Here is a 22,687-nt window from a genome sequence, read left to right as displayed (position 1 = left end):
AATACATCTACTCTCCTAACTGTACTTAACATATTACAGTTGGAACCATGTTTCTAGCTGTAAGCGTGTAGGACTAGTAGCATGTCAAAACAACTAACATATACAGGCTGATATCTGACCACACGGTGGCGCTATAGAGCCCACGCTGTAACATGTGAAGCACTTCATCATGGGACAGCATCCCACAAAGCTGCATCATGCTACCATGTGTAGTTTTTGAGATATTGCAGTTTAAACATCATTACCATAGACTTTCCATTAAAAAAAAATATCATATTAATATTCATAATAATTACAGTACATTAGCTGACAGCACATAGGGTAGTGAGCACACCTCTCCCAACCATGCTTAACATATTACAGTTGGAACCATGTTTGCAGCTTTTAGCATTCAGGACTTACAGCACGCCGAAAAACGGGCGGAAGAATACGGAATAATAATAATAATAATAATAATAATAATAATAAAATTAAATACTGGAAACAACAATAGTGTGATTGCTTTCAGAAATTAAATACTGGAAACAAAGAAAAGGATCTCAATAGTGTGAGAGCTGTGCTTACAGCTCTCCCACTAATTAGTAAAGATGGGTTATATTGACTATTTATAATGTTTGTTTACTTGATCTGAATCTTAATCTTACTAAGAGGTACAATTTTCAAATAAACATAGCTGATTATTAGTACAATATTTGCCTCTTGACTGTAATCAAAACAAAGTATCAAGTAGCTGGAAATGCACAGTGGTTACAGTGTTCAACATCTTTCCTATAGAGAGGCGTGGTGGCAGCAGTGCACTGAGATATTCACTTCTAAAAACATTTTGAACGAGGCTCTCCCTGTGGACCAATCAAAGAAGAGCAATAATGTCTGCTTCATTTGTAATTTTCTTTAATTGTAATTTGATAACTACAACTACCTGAAGGGTCGTGCAGAGCACGGTGGATTGTAAAAATGCTAAGTAATGCCGTTTCATACCGAGATGAGCAGATCGAAGAGGACTGATTTTGAATTTGACGATTGTGCTAGCTGGCAGCACAGTGGTGGAGTGGTTCACACTGGCGTCACAGTTAGAAGGTAACTGGTTTGAATCTACCTGCTGGCTGTGGCCTTTCTGTGTGGGGTTTGCATGTTCTCCCTGTGCTTGCATAGGTTTCCTCTGGGTATTCTGGTTTTCCTCCCATAGTCCAAAGACATGCATGTTAGGTTAATTGGTGGCTCTAAATTGCCTGTAGGTGTCCCTGTCTCTCGCCCTATGACAGCTGGGAAAAATTACAGATTTTTAAATTGCACTCTGTAAGTGTAAAGTAACACATTCAAAAAAATATAATAACTTACTTAGTTATAGCCCCTAAGTACATTTCACTGCTGTAAACAGTTTTACAAACATTAATATAAGTTTTATTGTTAAACTAAACAGTACTTGTGCTAGCCATTAAATAAATTAATAACTGTTGCTATTTATTTTGAGCTAACAGAACATCATCCTCAACCTTGTGGCACTGCACAGATTTTAGTTGCTTTAATATTTTTATAGCATTTGGACCTTATTGACTTGTGTGTAGCAGCTAAACAGTCAGATATTACCCTCATGAGCTGGTGGTGGGTGCTGCGGTGCATGCTGTGTATCCTCTGTGTTCCCTATCTACTAAGCCAGCTAAACTCTAACCACGTGTGTCTGCTTTTAGCTGTTGAGCAAGTAGTCGACAGTGGATTTCTTAGTTTTTACTCTGAAAACATCTTCTTTCTACTATTGAAAACTGGTGATTTGTTTTTACATTTTTCATTTGAGCTACTGTATATCTAATCCTTTTTTTTAATAAGTGTTGTGATATGATATGATGAGCTGTAGTCTTAACACATACACAACACAAAATGTCCCAAGTTTGAGTCTAGGACCATTGTTGTATTTTTCTGTCCATTGTCTTTTAATTAAAAATCAATAAATAAAGATGGTGCATAGTAACTGGACTAAAAAAAGATCACCTGGCAAAAATACCTTTGGACTTTTTTGTAGTTTGTTTTATCTACAGTTTCACAAACACCTCTTTTATCATTGTAGCCAATGGAGAAAACACTTTTTTTAATTGCGGTATCATGAGTGGCCATTCTGAACATTTGGCTGAAGGGCTGATTGTCATATCCAGCTCTGTGCACATCCATAGTCCTGAGTGAAGTGGATGCATGCTAAAGTATGGTCCTAACTATGATCCATGCTTCGATGACTTTTGTGCGCACAGCCAATCAGTGTTGACCACTGTTTGAGGAAACGAGAAACTAATGAGCTTACTTATGTCTCTGAATTTCCAAGCTCTACAACAACAAATTAACCTCATATTGAGACCAGACAAAGCAGTGGTGATCCCAGGCTCTGGGAGGGTTCCACCTAAGGGAGACTGTTGAGGACCCCCAGTACCAACAAGAAGCCCACTAGAACAATGTTTACCACAATAATACGAATATTTTTATTTATTTTGATTGTTTTTATTCTTTAAGGTTGTTGCACTGAACCGAGTGCTTGGTCATTACAGTAGGTACAGTAAGAATGAGACACAAAGGACATCACCTGAAATAGACCCAAAGCCCCACCTTCACTGACTCATTAGTTTCCTTATAACAAGTACACCCACTGTGTACTCTATGTACATGTACTCCAAATTCTAAAATGAAAACATGACCTTGTTCTACCACACTTCCTGGTTAGTTGTCATTGATCTGACAAAACAGGCCCATACATTATGCTTTTATCAGTAAAGGTGTACAAGACAATCTAACAGAAACTTAAAAGCATTAATGTTGTCATATCTAGAGAAACCGGTTTACAACACTGGGCGGGTGTTTGTTAATCTAGAGTACACCTGCCTCCGAATGATTGGATTGTGTTTTTACCCGAGTACCTGAGAACGTACTGGTGTGTGTGGCTTCCCTACATTACCACAGAATGTAAAGACACACACTACAGTGCAAGGTTGGGGATAAAGGAGCATGTCAGGACCTTTGTGGACTCTGTGTTCTGGTACATATTGCTGTGGCTGGTGCAGATGAATGGAGAGAGGAGTTGTGAGAACAGTGAATGTCAGAGTGACGATCGGCAGTTTAGGGTGTGTGTTGATTTGGGGTGGGTGTGGTTTCCAAGCCTGAATGAGTAATGGGATGTCTTCTACCACACAGAGCTGTGTGTGTCGCACATTCAGTGTTCAGAGTATTTGTTTGGACTTTTTTCTTTCTATTTACATTTGTCAAGTTTGATGAGATTGTAGTTTCTAATTTTAGTTTTTAACAATGCAGTTTGACACATTGAGCTCTTGAAGTCACACTTACAGCCAGTGACTCAGAGTGGACAGGTATGTAAAACATCAAAAGTTATTGGTACCATTGTGACTATGTGTGCATACTTTTGTGTTTAATATTCCACGTTTCTTCATTGGATATATTATTTTGTGTCATCACAGGTATGAGGCGTCCTCAGATATACAGGTGGAACCAAAGAAGCACTGCTACCGTGAAGGCAGAGTGTTTGAGCATCATGCAAACCTTGGCACCTACACCCTAACACTCCCCGGCAGGCAGCAGAGTGTGGGGGGGGCAAAGACAGATAGCAGAGAACAGTGCATCATACGGGAGGAGGTAGAGGAGCTAAGGAGACTGATTCAGCTTCACAGAGACACACAGGTGAGCAAATAGCCTCAGACACATAGATAGAAACTAACTGACGGTATCTGTTCACCCGTTGATCTGAAGTTGTGGGACTGTTATATTAAGCAGTATCTGTCTTTAACGTCCTCTCTCATCCATCCTTTAGAGTATTAACTTGTTTTCCGACGTATCTGCCACCAAGAATATGAGTGATGTGTTTCCATGGGAAGTTCTTTATTACTGTATTATTAAGGAGACGTTAAATTGAGTTGGGAAGCCAGGGACTGCAGCAATTAGTTTTTCCTCTATTTTGTTTTAAATTCCTGCTCATAGTGGAGTGGAGGAGTAAAAGAACAGTTAACTCAGCAGCTGCACTCCTGATGCACAAGGCAAACAACTCAATTTAACTATATTATCTAAAGCACCTTATGTATGACTTTTATAGTGTGAAACAGTATTTATCTAATCTCTTAAATTATTTTAGCTGTACTATACTGACCAGAGTGGTGTATGTGCACAGTTTGTATTATAAAGGTTAATGTGTATTTTTTTTAATATAAATAATTTTGTTTCGATTTATCCGTAATGTCTGAGGTAGTAAAGGGATTAGATGTGTAGTCATTCTGAGAGAGAGGCTGAAACCACAACCCAGTCGTAGTTGCCTGTTTCAGCTTTCAGACCCTGACTATTCTTTTTTCAGAGGGAACCCTGTACTGGCACCATTACAGTGCCACAGGTTGGCCCTGCCTGTGAGCTGCTGCTCTGCTCTAACGGACAACAGGAGAGCCAGTGGGATGCAGGCCTGGTTGTGCAAACCACAGAGGTTCAGGGAAGTCCTCCCTTAATAGAGAACACAACACACTCTGCTGTTGTCACTCATATGTCGTGTACTAGTGGACATCTTTGTCAGAGACTCGATGCAGGGGAAGGAAAGAGGAGTGTGCCACCTACCAAATCTCCTGCTGGTCGCAAAAAGAGAAACAAAAAAAGAACTGTGAAAGCCAAAAGACATTCAACAGAATCGGCAGGAAATAAAACAAGCAACTTAGAGTCCGGTAGAGAAACTGCACAGACGCCCACTGATTCAACAGGAAGTGCACCCAAAGCACGAGGAAGTGTTTTACCCACTAAACTAGTGGTGGCATCTGTGATTACTGATGGAGGAGCCACAAAAATCCCCGCTACTGGAGAGACTCCTTTACCCATAAAGCCAGTGTCTGCACCAGGTGGTGATGGGAAGTGCACTAGCAGGAAGCTGGTACACACGCCTACCACAAACATTATAGAAAAACAGGAAGAAGAGAACTGGGAAGTTGCTGTGCCAATTTATGAGCATGCTGTAGAGACAGAGTCAAAAAAGGGAGACATCCAGAAACCGTCAGCAAGACGAGATCAGTTCATCTCAACTGTGGAAGCAGCTGAACACGAGACAGGTCAGTTTCTCAGAGTGCTTGAACAGTTGAGGTAATTGAATGATTGATCACCTCCTTACATTGTTTGTCACCCAATAAGCATTTTAAATTTGATCACGATATGTACTGTTGCTATGCAGTTGCAACAACTAATTTTTGCTGCTATTTTAGGAAAGAACATAGTCATTTATTTGTTTGTCATAGTGACACTGTCTTTTACACAACTTAGGATGAGCTGTAGAGTAAGACATAAAAAGCAGATAACCCTCAGGGTAGTTATTCAGACCAAACAAGCAAACTTGAAGCTTCTTTGACAGATGATCAAAGGGCAGTGAAACAGTCTCACTTGTAAGTTGTGACAAGGATTAGCAAACAGCATTTAGAGCGTGGCAGGTTCATCATAAAGCAAAAGTCTAATAGTGCCTGTGCCTGGACTTTAGCTGCTTTGCTGTTTTCACCTGCTGGAGTTTGCTGCAGATACTAAGATTGGTGAAAGAGTGCTTCTCCTGAGCCACAGCCATCACCAATACAGATGTGGTTGTGTGGTGGTTAATGGCCCAAGCAAAAATCAAGATTTAGGTAAAACTGTACCTTCCAAATTTTTATTCATGATAAAGTGTACATGTACATGCAAAAAAAAAAAAAAAAAAAAATCGAAATATTAAAGATCAATCTCAAATAAATTTTGTGAATTAAAAAGCACAAACTTTCCCCCTAGATAGTAGTAGAACAAATGTAAGATACAATACAAATAGTGAAAGTGCAGCTATCTCAGAATTGTACGTATATAATACTTGATTATATGTGCTTACTGTACTTAGTTTCAACCACCTGTTACAGAAAGCGCCAGAGTAAGAAAAAAGATGACTGTTGCTGTATTTGCTGTATTGATCCAGTCTGAATTCTAAACTCACCCTTACTATAGGCAAACATACAAACTGAACAACAAGCTACCTTACTAATCTGATTCAACGTTGAAAATTTCGTCATTTCTGTCATTTATGAGCCTTTAGGTACTTTGTTCTTGCACTTCTCGATTGTAATATAAAAAAATGGTTTGCACAACCTACAGGAATAAAAGGTCTGTGACTGTATGATGGATGGAACTGTACAAAAAACATTACGAAAGATCAGTCGATCACCCATAACTTTACCACTGAAGTTCCTAATAATATCATTGAGAACCAGGTTTAGCATGGTCACGCTACGCAGTCTGTAACTACATAGCCCCATACACTGCTAAAAGTAATTCACTGTATGCAGAGTTGGTAGAAGTACAGTACATGAACTCTATACTCAACTAAAAGTCCAAGTATTGGACTTCGACTACAAAAACAGTACCACTGTAAATCTTTTTGTCAAGAAAAAGTACTAATCACATAGAGTTTACTGTACAACAGTAAAAGTACTCCACTAAGAAAACAAAATATTTTACACACTACCGATTGTGGTAACTATGGCAAAATATAGCTCGTATAACTCGTATAGTAATTAATAAAAATCAGGGTCAAAGGTCACTGTTTGTTAAGGTGGAGCTGATTTTGACCACTTTATATGCTAACACGCAGTTAACCCAGAATGATTCATCAGCATTTATTACTTCATCTTCATGATATTAAAACTGATCATATTTCTATATTCAAACTACCAGGTGATATTAATGTTTTGGGTGATTAGTGTAATATGTTAAATTGGCTCAAAATACGATTTGCAGGGTCGATCTGAGTCAAAGTCAGATTTTGTAGTCAGTCAGTGACCTTTTTCTAGCTGAAAAACAAACTTCCAGATCAGACCATCTAATTACCATCTTATTACTGATCATGTGAAAGTGTGTTTCTTGATGCATCGTGCTTTCTGGTAACAATGTTGTTGTGTTTTCACATCTGATATTGTTAACTAACAATACCAGACCTATGAAGACCAACCAAAGTTAGCAAACCAAAGTTAAAGAAAAAAAGATTTCTGTGGAATCTTAATCTAAACTTGTCCTGTTTCAGTAACAATGGGTCAGGAACAATCTCAGGATCACCAGGAAAGCCAGTTGGATCCAGAAAAACAAAGCCAACCCAACTCATTGAACAAGACTCCTCAGTCTGGCAGCAGAGCAAGCCCCGGGTCTCCAGACATGAAAAAAAAAGGCCGTAGAGGGCTTTGGCGTGATGGAGGCTGGATTGGAAGCCCAATGGGGTCCCCCCCACAGCGATCAGACACAGCAGCAACATCAGTCTGGTATCAGGGTGAAAACGTAAACCAGGGTGCCAGTGAAGACTCCAAAAGAAAGGAAGTCAACTCCCAGTCCATTTGGTATGATGGTGACAAAATGGATGAGAGAAAACTTGCACAGCTGGAGCAGGCAGAATGTGATTTGCAAGGGTCTGATCCCGGACCTCCACAGCTGTTGAAACAGGCTCTCAGTTCTAGTCAACGGCATTCAGCTCTGAGTCAGCTACATGCTGCTGGAGCCCAGCCAGCACAGTCACATGGGCCTGCCACACAAAGACAGGAAGTACAGGGATTGCAGCGAGAGAAGGAAATAGGGCCACACTGGAAGGAGGGAGGGGAGGAGGAGGTCAGGAACAGAGAGACCACAGTAGACATCGAAGAGAGAGGAGAAGAAAAGCCAGGGGCTGAAGAGAAAGGAGCAAAGGGCAGGAAAAACAGGAGGAAGAAGGGGAGAAGAGGAGTCACTGAGGCCAAGCTAAGCTCTATCTCTAGTAATGAATATCAGAGTCAGAGTGAGACACCGAGAGAACAAGTGACAAACCTGAACCCTCACTCAGAGTTAGAATCTGAAGCGAAGGATCAAACAGGAAGGGCACATGTTCAGTCTCCCACTGTTTCTGAGCCAAGCCAGCAAGAGGAAGCTGACAATGCTATGCATCTACCCAGCCAAACAGAGAGCCAGACCAGAGACACGCATGGACCCGACTGTGCTGTTGGAACTTCGGATTCTACCCATACTACCCTTACAGACCAGGGAAAAATAGATCTGACTGAGGCTACAGCCTTACAGACAATAGAAAGTAAGGAACTATCCAAGGATGAAAATGTAAGCGCCCATGAACCTGATGACTTTAACATGGATTTTACTGCTGCTGCTTCACCACTCACTGACACGGACAATAGAACGGCAGATACGGTGGATATTACAACTGTGCAACCCATAGAAAAGGAACCACTTGATTTTGTAGAGCCAGAATTATCTGATCCAGCACTGGATCAGATAGCGTCAGAGACTGTAGCAAAAAATGAGAGGGTGACATTTGTGGACTGGACAGGATTGGTGGAATATAAGTTTCCAGAGCAACTTCCTATCACAAATTTGAAGCCTACAGAAGTCACAGAGGACTTGTTTCCTGTGGTATTTCCCGAAAAGACTACACAATATGTACAGTTTCTTGATTCAAACAAACCGATACAACCTGAGGATTTAGTGGAACGACCTAAGGGCATCTGTTTATCTACAGAAGCTGCAGGGCTGCTCTGTGAAGGTGCAAAAGATTTTTCACCGTTTCAGATACAGGAAGGAAGCACTGAGACAACTGCAAAGGAATATTTAGAGCATTGTTTGGTTTCTGAGATGCTAAGAGATCAGCCAAGCAAGGAGGAAAAGAGACGTGAGTTGAGGGTGGGTGAAGAGGAAGTTGGTAAGGAGTCAAGTTGGCAGGGAACAAATGAAGAGTATGAGGTGGTGCCTGGTGAGGACTTATCCTCCACAGAGTGTGGGAAAAAGTTGGAACTTTCTTCTTTAGACCAAGAAAATCTGCAGAAATACAATGAAGATCTGGCTATCACAGCAGTAGCAGTTGTGACTGTAGCAATAGCATCAGCTATGGCTAGAATAGAACTGAGCCAGGGGCCAGCAGATAGTCTGTCAGCAAATTGTCCAGTTTATGGACAAGATCCTAATGGACCATCTGAGTCTATTGGTCAGTCTAGCTGTGAAGGACAAGCGTATGTTAAAATGTCAGAGTCTGAAGAGTTACAGTCTATAACTGAGACAGACTCTCCTAGTTTACCACGAGTCCACAAAGAGGAATTAGAAACTGAAACAAAACAAGACAAAGTTTTCACACACCCACAGTCTAAAGAGGAGGAAAAACTACTGCAAGTGGATTTAGAATCTTTTCCAAAAACAAATAGCATGAATCCAGCTGAGGTAGACAGCCATGGTCACATGCAGATGGAAATCCAGCTGCCCTCTCCTGTTGTAGACACAGGACAACACTCACAGTTACCCAGTTTGACATTGTGCCCTGATTCTGAGTCTGAGCACAGTCCTAACGAGCAGTCTGTTTATCAGGAAGAGAGCGGTGCAGAGCTGTTAGCTTCACATTTTCGAAGAGGTAGTAGTCTTTCTGTAGAATTTCTAACAGCTGAAGGTGAGGGGGGTGGGCAGGCCCATCGGCTGGACAGTGTAAAAAGCTTAGAAAGTCAAGCTAAACAACCTGAGATGGGTCTGCTTCAAACACAGTGTGAGTGGGAGAGTCACACTTTGCTGCTCTCATGCAATCCAACACTTCCCGCTACCCCCCATGACTCAGCTCCTGTAGCTGATTCCAGTCCAGAGGAACCGATTGCCCCAGTCAATGTGGAATTTGGCAAATTCCAGTCCTCCCAACTGCCGGTAGAAACGAAGCTTGTCGCTGCAGCATTCGACAACACCAGTCACAAATGTGTGGCTGTGCACGAGGAGAATGAGTTGTTTGATAAAGATTCTGACTCTTTGGATACAGTAGATGGATGGAAGCATAGAGAAAGGAAAACGCTGAAACTTGAGGAGGAAGTAAGGAAAGACATGATCACTGTGGAGGACACATCTCACACAGGTAAATAATGGTATACATTACTCCATGCTGTATATCTTTAAACACATCACAATTCTACCACTTTCATTAGTGGACTCATTCTCTCCTGTTCACCACTATCCATCTTCAACACATTAACACACACATTAACCTTTTTTGTTGTCATGTACTAAATGTGAATATTTGCCAATTTTTATACTCTAATAATACTTTGTAAGATACAAGGTATGTTTTTACCAAACACTGTCACTCCAGAAGCAATCAAGCCCCTTCACTTTTGTGCATTTTTGTCTTCTTAATGTGTTGGTGAAGATCTTGACAGGCAGTTTTATGTTTCTTTGGATAGGATCCAAATCCAAGCCGGGAATGATGTCACTCGCGAGGTGACTCTGTTCCAGTACAACAGCTGGGTTTCTGTAACAATGCCAAATCAAGCCAAGTTATGAGTTATTAGCAGCATTGATTTATAACAAAGCACGGCACAGTGTTTTGTGTGTACATATTTTGTAGCAATATGTCCTGAAATTGAAGCCAGGCACTGCTTTGTGTATGATGAATATTAATGACACAAGACGGAAGTGCTATTAAATTATATTTTACTACAGAGTAACCATCTTGGATTTTGAGGCTTCAAGGTTGGATTGGATTTTGATCTTTCAAGGTTAAAATTTCTGGCAATTGAAATTTGCAGAATTCAGTCTTCCCATTTCAAATGGAATTCACCGAATTCCTACACTTAATTAGGCATTTCTGTCCCACAGTATGCAACTAATTCATTGAATTGTGTTACTTTACGTTTTATTTAAAATAGATAAAATTGCATTTTTTTTTTCAATTAATCTATTTTTAGATAATTCCTAAAGGGTGAAAAAAAGAAATTTGTTTGGCAGCAGAAATAGATTTAGGAAATGTATTTTCAAGCTCCACTGCTGCTGGTCGTCCTTCTTTTATGTTCTTCCATCTCTGCAGATAACCTGAAGTTCTGTAAGAGTAAATATTAGTTTCCAGGTCCCTTCCTTCAGCAAGGTTTATGTTGTCCAGTTACACAGATTGGCCCGATGATCATCTCTGACAAGAGTCCTGATTTTCCCGAGCTTTAGACGTGGGTTTATTCCCTAACCCAAATCTGTACCTTGTCATACATTATTTTACGTTATTTTCATTTTTAATACATTTGCAAAACAATTGTTAATTGTTAGGCAAAAATGCAGTTGTATCAAATTCAAATAGAATTTACACAAAATAATGTGTTAGAGACTGTATGTATCTAACTAAATTAGTCAGCTGATTAAAATAGATGAATTTCCAAATAAACCTTTAACACAGAACAGACCACTGGACTGGTGTCAGTGGCTTAGACTCACAGCACTTGTTCAGACAGTCCTTTAAATAGTGACTGATATAAAAAGAAGTATTTTTTTGTAATCATTGCTCAGTGTGACTTAATTGTTCTCTGACATTTAGTGACAACTTATTTTACCCCCAAAAGTTGTGGATATTTTTGCAGCTTTGTTTTCAGAGTGAATAGAGGGAAGTTAAAAGACAGAGAAATTATATCAGGAATGTGGGAGAGACTTGTGTGAGTACGGTGTGTGTGATATGCTCGACAGTTGATTCACGTCCATTGTTTGTGAGGGGGCACTGTCTCCAGGCAACATCATGATATCACTAAGTCTTAACCGAAGACACTGAAAGTAGAGCTTGACTGACAAATGGTTATTGTGTGAATGTGCTATTGTGCACAAATGTGTTCAGTGGTTAGGTGTATGTATGTGTGTTTGTTTCATGTTGTCACTCAGCCCATATGTGACAGCAAAACTGAAATAAAAATGGAATGTTGTACTTTTCCTGTGTGTGTCTGTGAGCGTGCGTGTTAAGTGATTCAGACTGGAGCCACATCATCATCTTGTAATAGATGTGAGTCAGTGACTGAGCTGTAGTGTGTTTGGAAGCTGCAGTGGTTAACACTTATGTCTCGCAGCAACAAGGTCCTGTGGTTCAGTCTAACCTGTGGCTGTGTTCATTCTTAGTAATGATGCTAATTATAACATTTGTCATTTTTATTGAGGTAGGAGTTAAACCGCTAAGATGGGCACTACAGTATCAGGACTTCAGCTTGTAGTCAGAATATGAATTGGTGTTGTGCTGTTAATTTTAGTTTTTTAGAAGAATCTCAGGAATTTAGAATAATTCCAAATATAGTCTAGGCAGTGTGTTTGTATAGCACACTAGCTGTAAAAAGTGCGTAACAGATAGATTAAATTACTACATTAACTACTATTAAATAAATACATAGAAGATGTAACAAAAACAAGACCTTTTGTAAACTAGATGGCGTAAACATATATATCTACATATAAACAATTACAAAGCTAAGGAAAAGAGGTGGGTCTGAATGAGAGGTTTAAACATATCAGTGGAAGGGGAATATTTAATCATTAGTGGTAAACATTTTAAGCTCAGCTATGGAAAATGATTAATAACTATTAATTTCAACTGTGAGAATACAATAGAGAGGGGTAATTGTTTAGTAAATCTAGGTCTGAGGGGGGGGTATGATATGAGGAGTTTAGAGCTGTAACCTAATGACAAACCACACCTCTTTAAAAGCTAAGGAAGGAATCTAAATGAAGCAGTGGGGACCAGTGTAGTATAGACTAGTTGCAGCTTTAATTTTTGATTTCAGTGAGGAGTCTCTTTGCTGCATTCTGAAGCAGTTGAAGGCTAAAAAAAGCTTATTATTTTCTATTTTGATTTGCAATACCGAATTTGAGGAAAGAAGAAATAATAGCATTAGCTGTGATTCCTTAATCTATTTACATAAAGTACATATTTTAATTTAGCAAGTGATCTAACATTGAAGATGTTTGTGCTCACAGGGGAGGTAATTTGTTTAAAAATGAATAAATAAAAGACTTCTTACATGGGACAGAGGACCAAAGTGTTGAGTATCGTTCTTAAACTTGTCTGTTGGACAGTGTTATGGACGACTGTTTCATTCTGGTTCACCAATGCAGTTTCAATCTAGGTGAAGGGAGGCAGAAAAACTGAGAGAATAAGAGGTTTATGAATGGAGCTGGCCTAATGAAGACCTAGTTAGACTTGTATAAATTATAAAAATGAATTCCTGCTTCGTTTTGTTCATGCTAGATCCCTGCAAGTGAATGTATGTATGTATGTCTGCTGGTGAAAATGGAAAGAACCCTGTAAAAAGGCAAAACTGTTACAGTTATGCCAAATAATAACAGAATGAAGCTGATGCAGTCAAAGCAGTTAGAAAATGACTGACTTCCCAGCAACACTAGGTTCCAGTTACCAGAAATGAACCAGTCAGCCAGACTTGTAGCTTTATGTACAGTAAGCATGTAATGTTCCATTATCTGCCAGGCTGGATCAGGGAGCAGTTTTCCATTTTAGCCCCTAATTATTTGAACCATGACTGACTCACCATAAGAGGAGCAAACTCATCCCTAACAAGAGGATCTCCTCAATCTTCACCCCTCTCAGCTTTTAGACCTGCTCTGCAGTGGCCACAGTTTTTTCTCTTGTGGACTGGCACTTAAGTTGTTCTTCTTCAAAGCACCATTTACCAGGCACCCAATGTCACATGTCATTTAATAAGGAAGCTATAAGCTATTTTTATTGATTTTCAGAGTTTTTTTGTAATTACTTGTATGTTGATACCTGGATTGAGTAGATCAAACTAGAAAAATTCATAAATTTTTGTCTTTAACACAACAAAATATGAATGTTTTAAACGGGGGTGATTGTGGAGAGTAACTGATGCCTCTGCTCAGGGTTTACTATTTATTCAGTAGGTACTTGCTGTAGTTGAAAATCTGGTTGTCTGCACAAGTCATATATATTATTAGTCGACAATCCATACTATAATAAAATACTGTAAAATAGTATTAAAAAAGAATAAATAATGGTTTGTATAATACAGTTATATGACCACGTGCTGTGGTAGATGTGCAGTATTGTGGGAACACCAAATGAACCAGAGTTGTTTTTTTTGTTTTTTTTATTCAGGGTCACCACAGCGGATTTGTCCGCTTGTTGATTTTGCACAGTTTTTATGCTGGATGCTCTACCTGATTCAACCCTCCCCAGGCTTGGGACTGGCACTCCATGGCTGGGGAGGCGCTTTGGGAGTTCAGTGTTTTGTCCAGGGACACTTCAACATGTCGGGAAGAGCGGGTGTGAACCTCCGACCCTATGGTTGGTAGGCAGCTGCTCTATCAACTGAGCCACTGCTAACCTGCACCAAATAAACCTTGTATATGAGAATGAGGATGCTGTGTTGACTTCCTTTCTTGAAGGACAGGCTATTATCGTTTAAGCTAATTTGTAGATTTTAATCATTGTCTGCAATAACTAAGCAGACAATTGTTGAGTATCTCTCTCATAGGTATATACACTCACTGGGCACTTTATTAGGTACACCTTGCTATTATTCACTTGGACTCATTTTTTTCCTTCAGAATTACCTTAAATTTTTCTCTCATAGATTAAACTAGCTGCTGAAAACATTTCTAATTCTAGTCCATAATGAGATGATAACGTCACACAGTTGCTGCTGTTGTCAGCTGTGCAGTCACGATGTGAGTCTCTGTGTTTCATCACATCCCATTGGTGCTCTATTGGACTGAGATCTGGTATCTGTGGAGGCCATTTAAATACAATGAACTCATTGTCATGTTCAAGAAACCAGTCTGACATGATTTTAGCTCTGTGACATACTGCATTATTATGTTGGAAGGAGCCATGACAAAATTCATAGTGGTAGTGAGGGGCCCAAAGTAAGAGAGGATGGATCTGTGCTTTCATACTGTTTACGCCAAATTCTGATCCCACTGGTCAAATATTGCTGCAGAAATCAAGACTGATCAGATCAACGACATTTTCCAGTCATCTATTGTATAATTTTGTTGAGCCCTTACAAATTGTAGCCTTGGTTTCCTGTTACCTGACAAGAGTGGCACCTGTTGTGTTCTTGTGTTACTCAAGTCTGCTTCAAGGATTGATGTATTGTGTGTTCAGAGAGGCTCTTCTGCATATTTCAGCTGTAACGTTGTTTTATTAGGTCAAACCAGTGTGGTCATTCACCTCTGGCATCAACAAGGCATATTTTAACCCAGAGAACTTCTGACTGAGTGTTTTTTTTTTCAGAATATTCTCTGCAAACCCTAAAGCTGGTTGTGTGTGAAAATGGCTGTTGATTACAACACATTACCCTAATACACTGCCACAAAAAGTTTGGAAATACTTATACACTTTTGTATTTCTCATATAGTTTGTTGGTTTTATTCAATCAAACTGATGTAAATAGATCACAAAACACAGAACAACAATTAATTTGTAAGCATATTTGAGGAGTAGGAAATATATCCTAACTCCAATTTATGGAGTCCTTTTTTATTAAAATTTCCAATTTATGCCACAGAGTATGAACATATTTACATTTATTTGACACATTTATGTTCTTTGCATTTACAAATGCATTTTTGTTATCAATGCCTTGTTTATTAGTGGAGAAAAATATTCCCCAAAAGCATGTGTAATAGGTAATGTAAATCAGCAAAACACTAAGCTGATGATGTTGTGTAATGTTGAACTCGTGTTCTCTCTCCACTACAGAGATTGAAATATTAGCAACAGTTGACGAAGAGTCTGAAGATTCCACGCGAGATTCTAACAGCACACACACTCAGCAGGTGAGTTTATTCTCATACAGAAATTATATTAGACGCAGAGTATGTCTGAAACGTCAGACTGAAGTGTGGTTGTGAAATTTTGCTCTGACAAGTACTTAAAATCCCCGTAAGGCCCTAGCTAAGAAATTTAACTTGCTTTGTTAATGGAAAATATTTAAATATGACTCAAAGAGCAGACAAACCAGGCTGCATAGCAAACAAACGAAAGCAAATACAAGCTGTGTAAATTGACCTCAAGATAAGAGTGAGCTCCCACTGATCAGGCTTATAGGTGAGGTGTACTCAGATCTTTACTTGAAATTAGACCAGGTCAGACTGGGCCAGGCCAGGCCAAGGTCTCCTATGAATCCATATGAGACATTTTCCAGTGTCATCTAATGACGCACAAGTTTGGTCTGATCGAGCACCGGGTCATAGGAGAAGACATGAGAACATTTATGCCTGAATCGTACTCTGTGTTAGACTCCTTTTTTTTTTTTAGCTGTATGATGTAATCCGAGGGAAAGAGAGGAGAGGAAGGAAGAGGGAGTTATAAATACACAGGAAACTGCGGTAGAGATGACAGAAGCAAAGTAAGAAAGGACAATAACTTCTGCAGTAAGTTTACAAATTGGCATTACCATTAAAGAACTGATTTTGTGTAATTTACACAATATCAAAGAAAGAAGTACAGCACAGTAGAGGGCAAAAGAAAAAAAGTACCAGCTAAACTGTACTGTAGACAAGACTCAGTGTCAAATGAACTAATGCTTAAACCCTGTTGTTGATCCATATGTGTATAGTTTACATGTACAACCCAGTTTCTGAAAAGGTTAGGAAGGTGTGTGCAGAATGCAATAATTTTCAAATGAATGAAAACCTATACATGATTTAATAAAATAATGCAAACAGCATGTCAGGTTGAATGACAGGTGTAAAAAAAAAAAAAAAAAAAGCATAAGTAAGGGTGCCGTGAGAGCGCACAGGCAATAACTTTAGAATTGTGGGTTGAGTGAAGTTATTCTTAAAAATTTGGAAAATTTGTTATCTGCAGTGGCATTAAAAGATTTGGAGAATATGGAGAAATCTATATGTTAAAGACAAGGCAAAAAAATAAATACTTAATACATTAGAAAGACAAAATTTGGTAGTGGGAATCATGGAGTCCGTGTCCTCCATTCAAAAGTGGAGAGGGACCATCTGACCTGCAACAGTGTTTCCCCTGTAATAGTACAGGCTTTGATCTAGTCATTCAACAACTGTACATTTCTTCTGCTTTTCACTGTTTTTTTTTTTCTTGAACAACTTGTGTGTTTAGGATCATTGTCTTGATCCACTTTCTATTGAGCTTTTGTTCACAGTAGATTTTGCTTGTATCACCCAGAATTCATAGCTCCATCAATGATGTCATATACATGGCCCATACTATGATATTCCCACCATGTCTAACACGTGGGAAAAGGTCCATGTGTTTTAGCTCTTCAGAAACCTTCTTTGTTGGAGCCATGTTGTATAAACCTGGTGTTCAACACCTTGGAAAATCAGGTCTATGATGCTACATATAAGCCTTAACACAAACTGTATACATCGTAAATTAACTGGTTGTCTTTTGTTATTTATTGATTCGTTGAATGATAAACTTGAGGCTGTTTTAAATTCACAGGTCAAACTGGGTTTGAGCAAATTCCTATTCTGCATTTTATTTGAAATCCACCCCTGCATTCAGCAGATTCATTGGTGGCTTTACACACTATCACCATTATTGGGATATAAAGAAATAATTTTAAAATAAAATAAAATGGTGGGTGTGAAATGATAAAGTGCATGTTATTGAGCTCTGGTTTTGAATGATTTGTCTTTCAGGAACTGGAGAATATAATTGTATAGTTAAGAAGGTGTGAATGAAAGTCACCTGCTCTCTGTCTCTAGGTGTAGAAGGGTGTTCATGTGTTCTGTGCTGCCTCCCTGTGGTCAAAGGAACTCTTGACTACTTCCAGATGTGTGTTAGCCTCTCTGGGCATCACAGCTGGATGGTGTACAGCTGTGAAAATCGGACGTAAAGGCTTTTCTGAAGGGTCTGCAGGTTCCGTTACTACCACCATTTCTTACTGATAGGAAACAGCAGCACAAGCATTGGTTTACATGAAAATACTAGCTGTTTACTTTACATTTAAACTTGTTCCAGTTATGTGCAAAGAAGACGAAACACAATCCAACACAGATGAGTCAAAGGGCTGACTTTGCTTTGATCGTGGATGTGGGTGTAACAGTAGATTAAAAATAAAGCACATGTAATTACTGCACCACTGTCGAGGCACATCATCAGGGAGTGCTTCATGCAGAGATGAGACTGTACTAAGAGCAGTTGACTACTTCACTTCCTTTTTTTGCGTGTTCCAGCCCAATTAAAAGTCTTTTCTCTGTCAGAGTGGGGAGGAATGTATCAGATAGAGCTCCATTGTTCCTGTGCTGTGACGGAGCAGATGCATGAGAGGGAGTTTGTTTCAAAGTAAAGGACAGATGTGATGGGTGGCTTGAGATTTTGGTTTGAGAGAGAGGGAGAAATGGAGGAACTGGAAGGGAAAAAAGAAATAAGCAGAGAGAAGGAGAGATGGAGGGAGGGGCCACCATTATGAACAGATGTGGGCACAGAGGCTCATTTTCCAGCCCAAAACTGCACTAAGAAGGAACAGCAGATCCGTAGACTTTACTGGATTACACACCATGCTGTTTGGGTTTGGACTATGCGGCACCAGAGTCAACGTGAAATTAAGTGTCGTTTCGGCACATTTCTCTCCGCTTCTGTTGCCTATTAGTGGTAGAAAAATGTTTGGTTTCAGTTGATTTGTGGTGGGTTTTTTTCTCCTTTGGTGGCAAGAAAATCAGCAGCCTGCAGCTCTGCAGACTGCTTTTTTTTTTTCTAGGAACTCCACCCTCCAGCCGTTATTTGTTTGAATTGCAGTGAAGAGAGAGGACTGCAGAGAGAGGTGTGTTAGTGGAGGTTTTAACCAGCGAAATGGTTCCACATAAACAGTGTGCTTGCTAACACATCGATGAAGGATGTATGAGAGGCACAGGCGGAGGTACAGCTTCTGTGCCAAAGGAGAGACCACTGTGGATGTAGTGCTGATTAAGGTAGGAGGGTGTGTGTGTGAGTGAGAGACCATACAAAAAGTGCAGATAAGAATACATGTTTAAATATTGGCACAAACTTTTACTTTTACAAACTTTTGCCTTTTTTGTGGCTCTGTGTAGATTTTGACAGGCAATGTCAATTCAACTTTAGCCTTGATGTTGGAAATGTGTTTATGTGTGTCACCTGAGTGTGCAGTATTTAGTTTTTTATTAACAATAATCTGGGCTAATATGTGCCATAGGTGTCTCAATATTAGTGAAATTTCCAGACTCTAAATACTATGTAAATGGATAGAGAAGAATCTCATTATTGTTAAAAAAAATGCTCTGCAGTATTTTTTCAGTAGTTATTTTTTTATTATTTTTATTTTCAATTAGTTCCAAAGTGGAACTTTTAGAACTAATATTCTTATCCATGCTTTGTGTGATGCAAACAGGAAGTACAATGTTGCCATGGAGATGGAGCACGATTTCCATTTGGCTAACGTGGCTCCTCTTCCATCATTAATATGTCAGCTCCTCCCTGTGGAGAAGAGAGGGTCTGAGGCAAAAGCTTTAGACATAAAGGAGGATGTGTATTCACTGCAGAAGGATGACACCCAACATCTCATCACTTGTGGCAGTAAAAAAAAAAAACGGCCACTTTCTGCTTGACAATAGTAGGATCTGAAAACAGTTTCTATAAATAAAGCATGTGACTGTCTCTGAGTTAAGTGTTGGGGAACCATGTGCTGGCAGAGTGATGAACACCATTCCTCAACAAGATGTTACCGCATTTGATGATGTTGGTTAAGTGCGCTGTTTAAAATCTAGTAACTGTAATGTAATTTTTATGTAATTTTGATATGCATCAAAGCATTCAGTCACCTCTGGTGTCCTGTGGAAGGGGATCCAACAAATAAAGGTGATCACTCAAAACACCATAGTATTGTTTTGCTGGGACTTGTTATGTGTTGTCACTGCTGTGACAACCCATCACAGTAAACTGCCGTAAACCCATGACAGTAAACTGAAAAGCAGTGCATAGCCCCGGGATCCCCTCACTCTAAGAATCAGGTATTCTGTCCTGAACCCTTTTTTGGTGGACACCAGAAGTGCACTCACCCACTTATGGAGAATTTTTAAAATTTTGATATGCTTTATTGATTTGCACTGAACAGCTGCAAATGTTTAATGAAGCTATTAAGGGGTTTTGTTGTCTTGTCTAAGGCTTCTAGGAATCAAACCCTGGAGTTTGTGAACGACTGCTCAAGTGGGCCACAGCTGCCCCCAATGAAGCGGCGACCATATCAGATTTTCCCACATCTTTGCAGATCAGTGCCTATAGTTTTTGTACTACAAAATTCTCAAATGTGGATTTAGCTTTCCATTGAAGGGTTTTTGCAGCAAAAATTCCAGAGCAGAGCAACCCCATTATAATATCCTTATATGTAATTAGCAAAGCACTGATTGAATTTGGAATGAACTTTATTCATGGCACAGAGCATTAACGGAAGTTAATTGTTCAATTTTAGCATGTAGTCAACACTCACCGGGAGCAACTAAGTTGGCGTTCAGTGTCTTGCTTAAGGTCACCTCGACATGTGACCGGAGGAGGTGGGGACTGAACCAACAACTGTGAGATTAGTGGACAACCGCTCTACCTTCCTGTGCCACTGTGTGTTGGGTAGAATATGATTTTCAGTAACCTGTGAACATTCTAAAGTTGAGTATAAATGTAGATTTGCATAGAGGCACAATTTTAATAATTGAAATATTTGTTGCCGTGCATCATTTTTTTGGTGCTTGTGCACATTCAATCTAATTTGCAGTCTATCTATAGTTTTATATTAAAGGCTCCAGATTGGTGGAAGAAATAATACAGTACAACTCTACATGCATTACACTGGTCAGTTAGCACTTAAAATGCACACATACACTCACTGGCCACTTCATTAAGTATGGTACACCTGTACAATCTCATACAATTCTATACAGCCTCTCTGCCATGAATTCTAAACTGTCAGAAAAGTGATAATTCTACTATGTCTTTATGATTAAGAAAATTGAGTCAATCTGGATTTAATTATATTAAAGTTGGTTCTAAAGTTTTCATTCATTTTAAATAAGTTGGCCTTTTAGTTCAATTTCCTACTCAAGTGTCCTTGAGCAAGACAATTAACTCCTGTTGAGTGCAGGCTTGCTGCATAACAGGTCCCCCAACTGTGCGTGTGTTTGTGTATCATTGTGAGTGTGAATAAGAATAAGCTCTTTACTGTACCAATAAAAAAGAAAAGTGCCATTTACCATTTCTAAAAGTAGAAATTGATTGTGCTGGTGTACCTAATGAAGTGGCCCGTGAGTGTATATTAATACAGCACATCATGATCTTTGCAGTTTTTTTGTTGTAAAAGGGTACAGAGAATAGATTTATTTTTTTTTATTCCAGTTAAAAGACCTTGAAAAGCTCAAGACTGTACAAATGAATGGACAGCAGGTCAGTAAAGGCAGCATGTGGTGAAGGATGAAACTACTGGTCCAGCCTGATGTGGTACTGTCATCCACACTAAAAGTAGCAGTGCAGAGAAAAGAGCTAGTGTTTTTTTCCCACGCTGCTCACACTCTTTCTTCATCTGGAAGATGTCCTCATGCTATTTTCTGCTCTCTGAGCACCATGCCCTTATATTATTTGAAGTCTCCCTTGCCTTTTTTTAGATTTGAGATTTTAGACAGTTTCTCATTCTTAATTAGCTGTGCAAAGCTTACTGTTAAAGTATAAATGTCATATATTTTTTAGTACTAGTCAGTTGATACCTATACTTTATGTGCGTTAAACTATTGATAATTCAGTAATTTGCAAATGTAAAGACATCACAGACATTGACTCTTTAAAGTGGTGTCTGTATATGAGCTAACCAGGGTTCCCTCTTTTTTTGTTTGTTATGTATTGTAAGGTTAATGAGATTAAGAAGTATATGTATAAGTGTACTGATTATGTCATTAATGACATCATATGGCTTTGATTTTTGCCTTTAGAGTTTGCAATTTGTCACAAGAGTGCAGGCAGGCAGGTCTGAAAGGAACAGACATGGACAACAAGAGAGGCAGACTTTAACTTCAGCGTCAGAAAAATCGAGCTCATTGGCGTCTGTTGTTATGGTTTCTTTGTGAACAGTACCAGCAGCCAAAGTAAAAGGGTTCATCCTCAGGATCATGATGCAGAATATAATATGAATATGTATTAAGGTTAGAATTAACCTTAAAATGTTTTTAAGAGATTAGTTGTTCAGAGCAGGATAAAGTCTGACATTTATTTATATATATCTATAGATATAGATATCTAGATATATCTAGGTAGATGATGTATCTAGATATCTATCTCTATCTGGAGATAGAGATAGAGATAAAATGATGGATATGGAGGACTTCACACGCCGTCCACAGAGGTCTTTCTTGCATTTATTTAGACCTCAGCACAAGGTGGAAAAAGTTTATGTTTTGGCTGTGCCTTCTTCACCGTCGAATAGTTGTAACAGCACCTGATTTGATTTAGCTCTTCAAGAACAGTGCTCCAACTCTTAAAATTACAAATGGTAAATGGTCTGCACTTGCATTCTACCTATTGGTACTCAAAGCGCTTTACACTTCTTGACATTCACCTATTTGCTCTTACAATCACACACACACTCACGCAAAGCTTGCCGACACTCCTGCACCACAGTCGCTATTGAATGATAAGTGGCTGTTGAAGTGATATCTAAAATGTCTCCTTTTAGCTGAGAACACAACAGTTCTAACAAGCTTGTTAGGTAACAAGAGTTCTTTTAAAGGTGGTGGATTTGCAAAAGCCTGATTCAAAGAAACATCTGGTTAATTAATAATGTTTATCACTGATTTAATTTCTGAGCTTGCTTCATTCTAAGTGAGCACAAAAATAACAGTTTTCAGTGACTAAAATATTTTTCCCCCAGTTCAAGAAAAATCTCTCTAGAATTGAGTGAGTGAACTTAGTTTCTTCTTT

General features: G+C 39.1%; 1 protein-coding gene across 7 annotated transcripts in view; it reads left to right on the top strand.

Annotated features, from left to right (window-relative positions):
- akap13 (A-kinase anchoring protein 13) overlaps positions 1-22,687 on the top strand; it is a 114,131-nt gene that overhangs the window by 52,078 nt on the left and 39,366 nt on the right. For all 7 annotated transcript variants that reach the window (XR_010914246.1, XM_067502283.1, XM_067502285.1 and 4 more), the window contains 4 exons: positions 3,453-3,672; positions 4,337-5,069; positions 7,046-9,877; positions 15,497-15,573. Coding sequence is in view for 6 of the 7 variants with exons in the window: in XM_067502283.1 (XP_067358384.1) it covers positions 3,453-3,672; positions 4,337-5,069; positions 7,046-9,877; positions 15,497-15,573 (3,862 nt within the window). In the remaining variant the exon portion in view is untranslated. The remainder of the gene's footprint in view (positions 1-3,452; positions 3,673-4,336; positions 5,070-7,045; positions 9,878-15,496; positions 15,574-22,687) is intronic.

Source organism: Channa argus, chromosome 4 (genome assembly GCF_033026475.1).
Source record: "Channa argus isolate prfri chromosome 4, Channa argus male v1.0, whole genome shotgun sequence".
Lineage (NCBI taxonomy): Eukaryota > Metazoa > Chordata > Actinopteri > Anabantiformes > Channidae > Channa > Channa argus.
The sequence above is the reverse complement of the archived record's forward strand: the minus strand, read 5'-3'. Positions and strand labels throughout refer to the sequence as shown.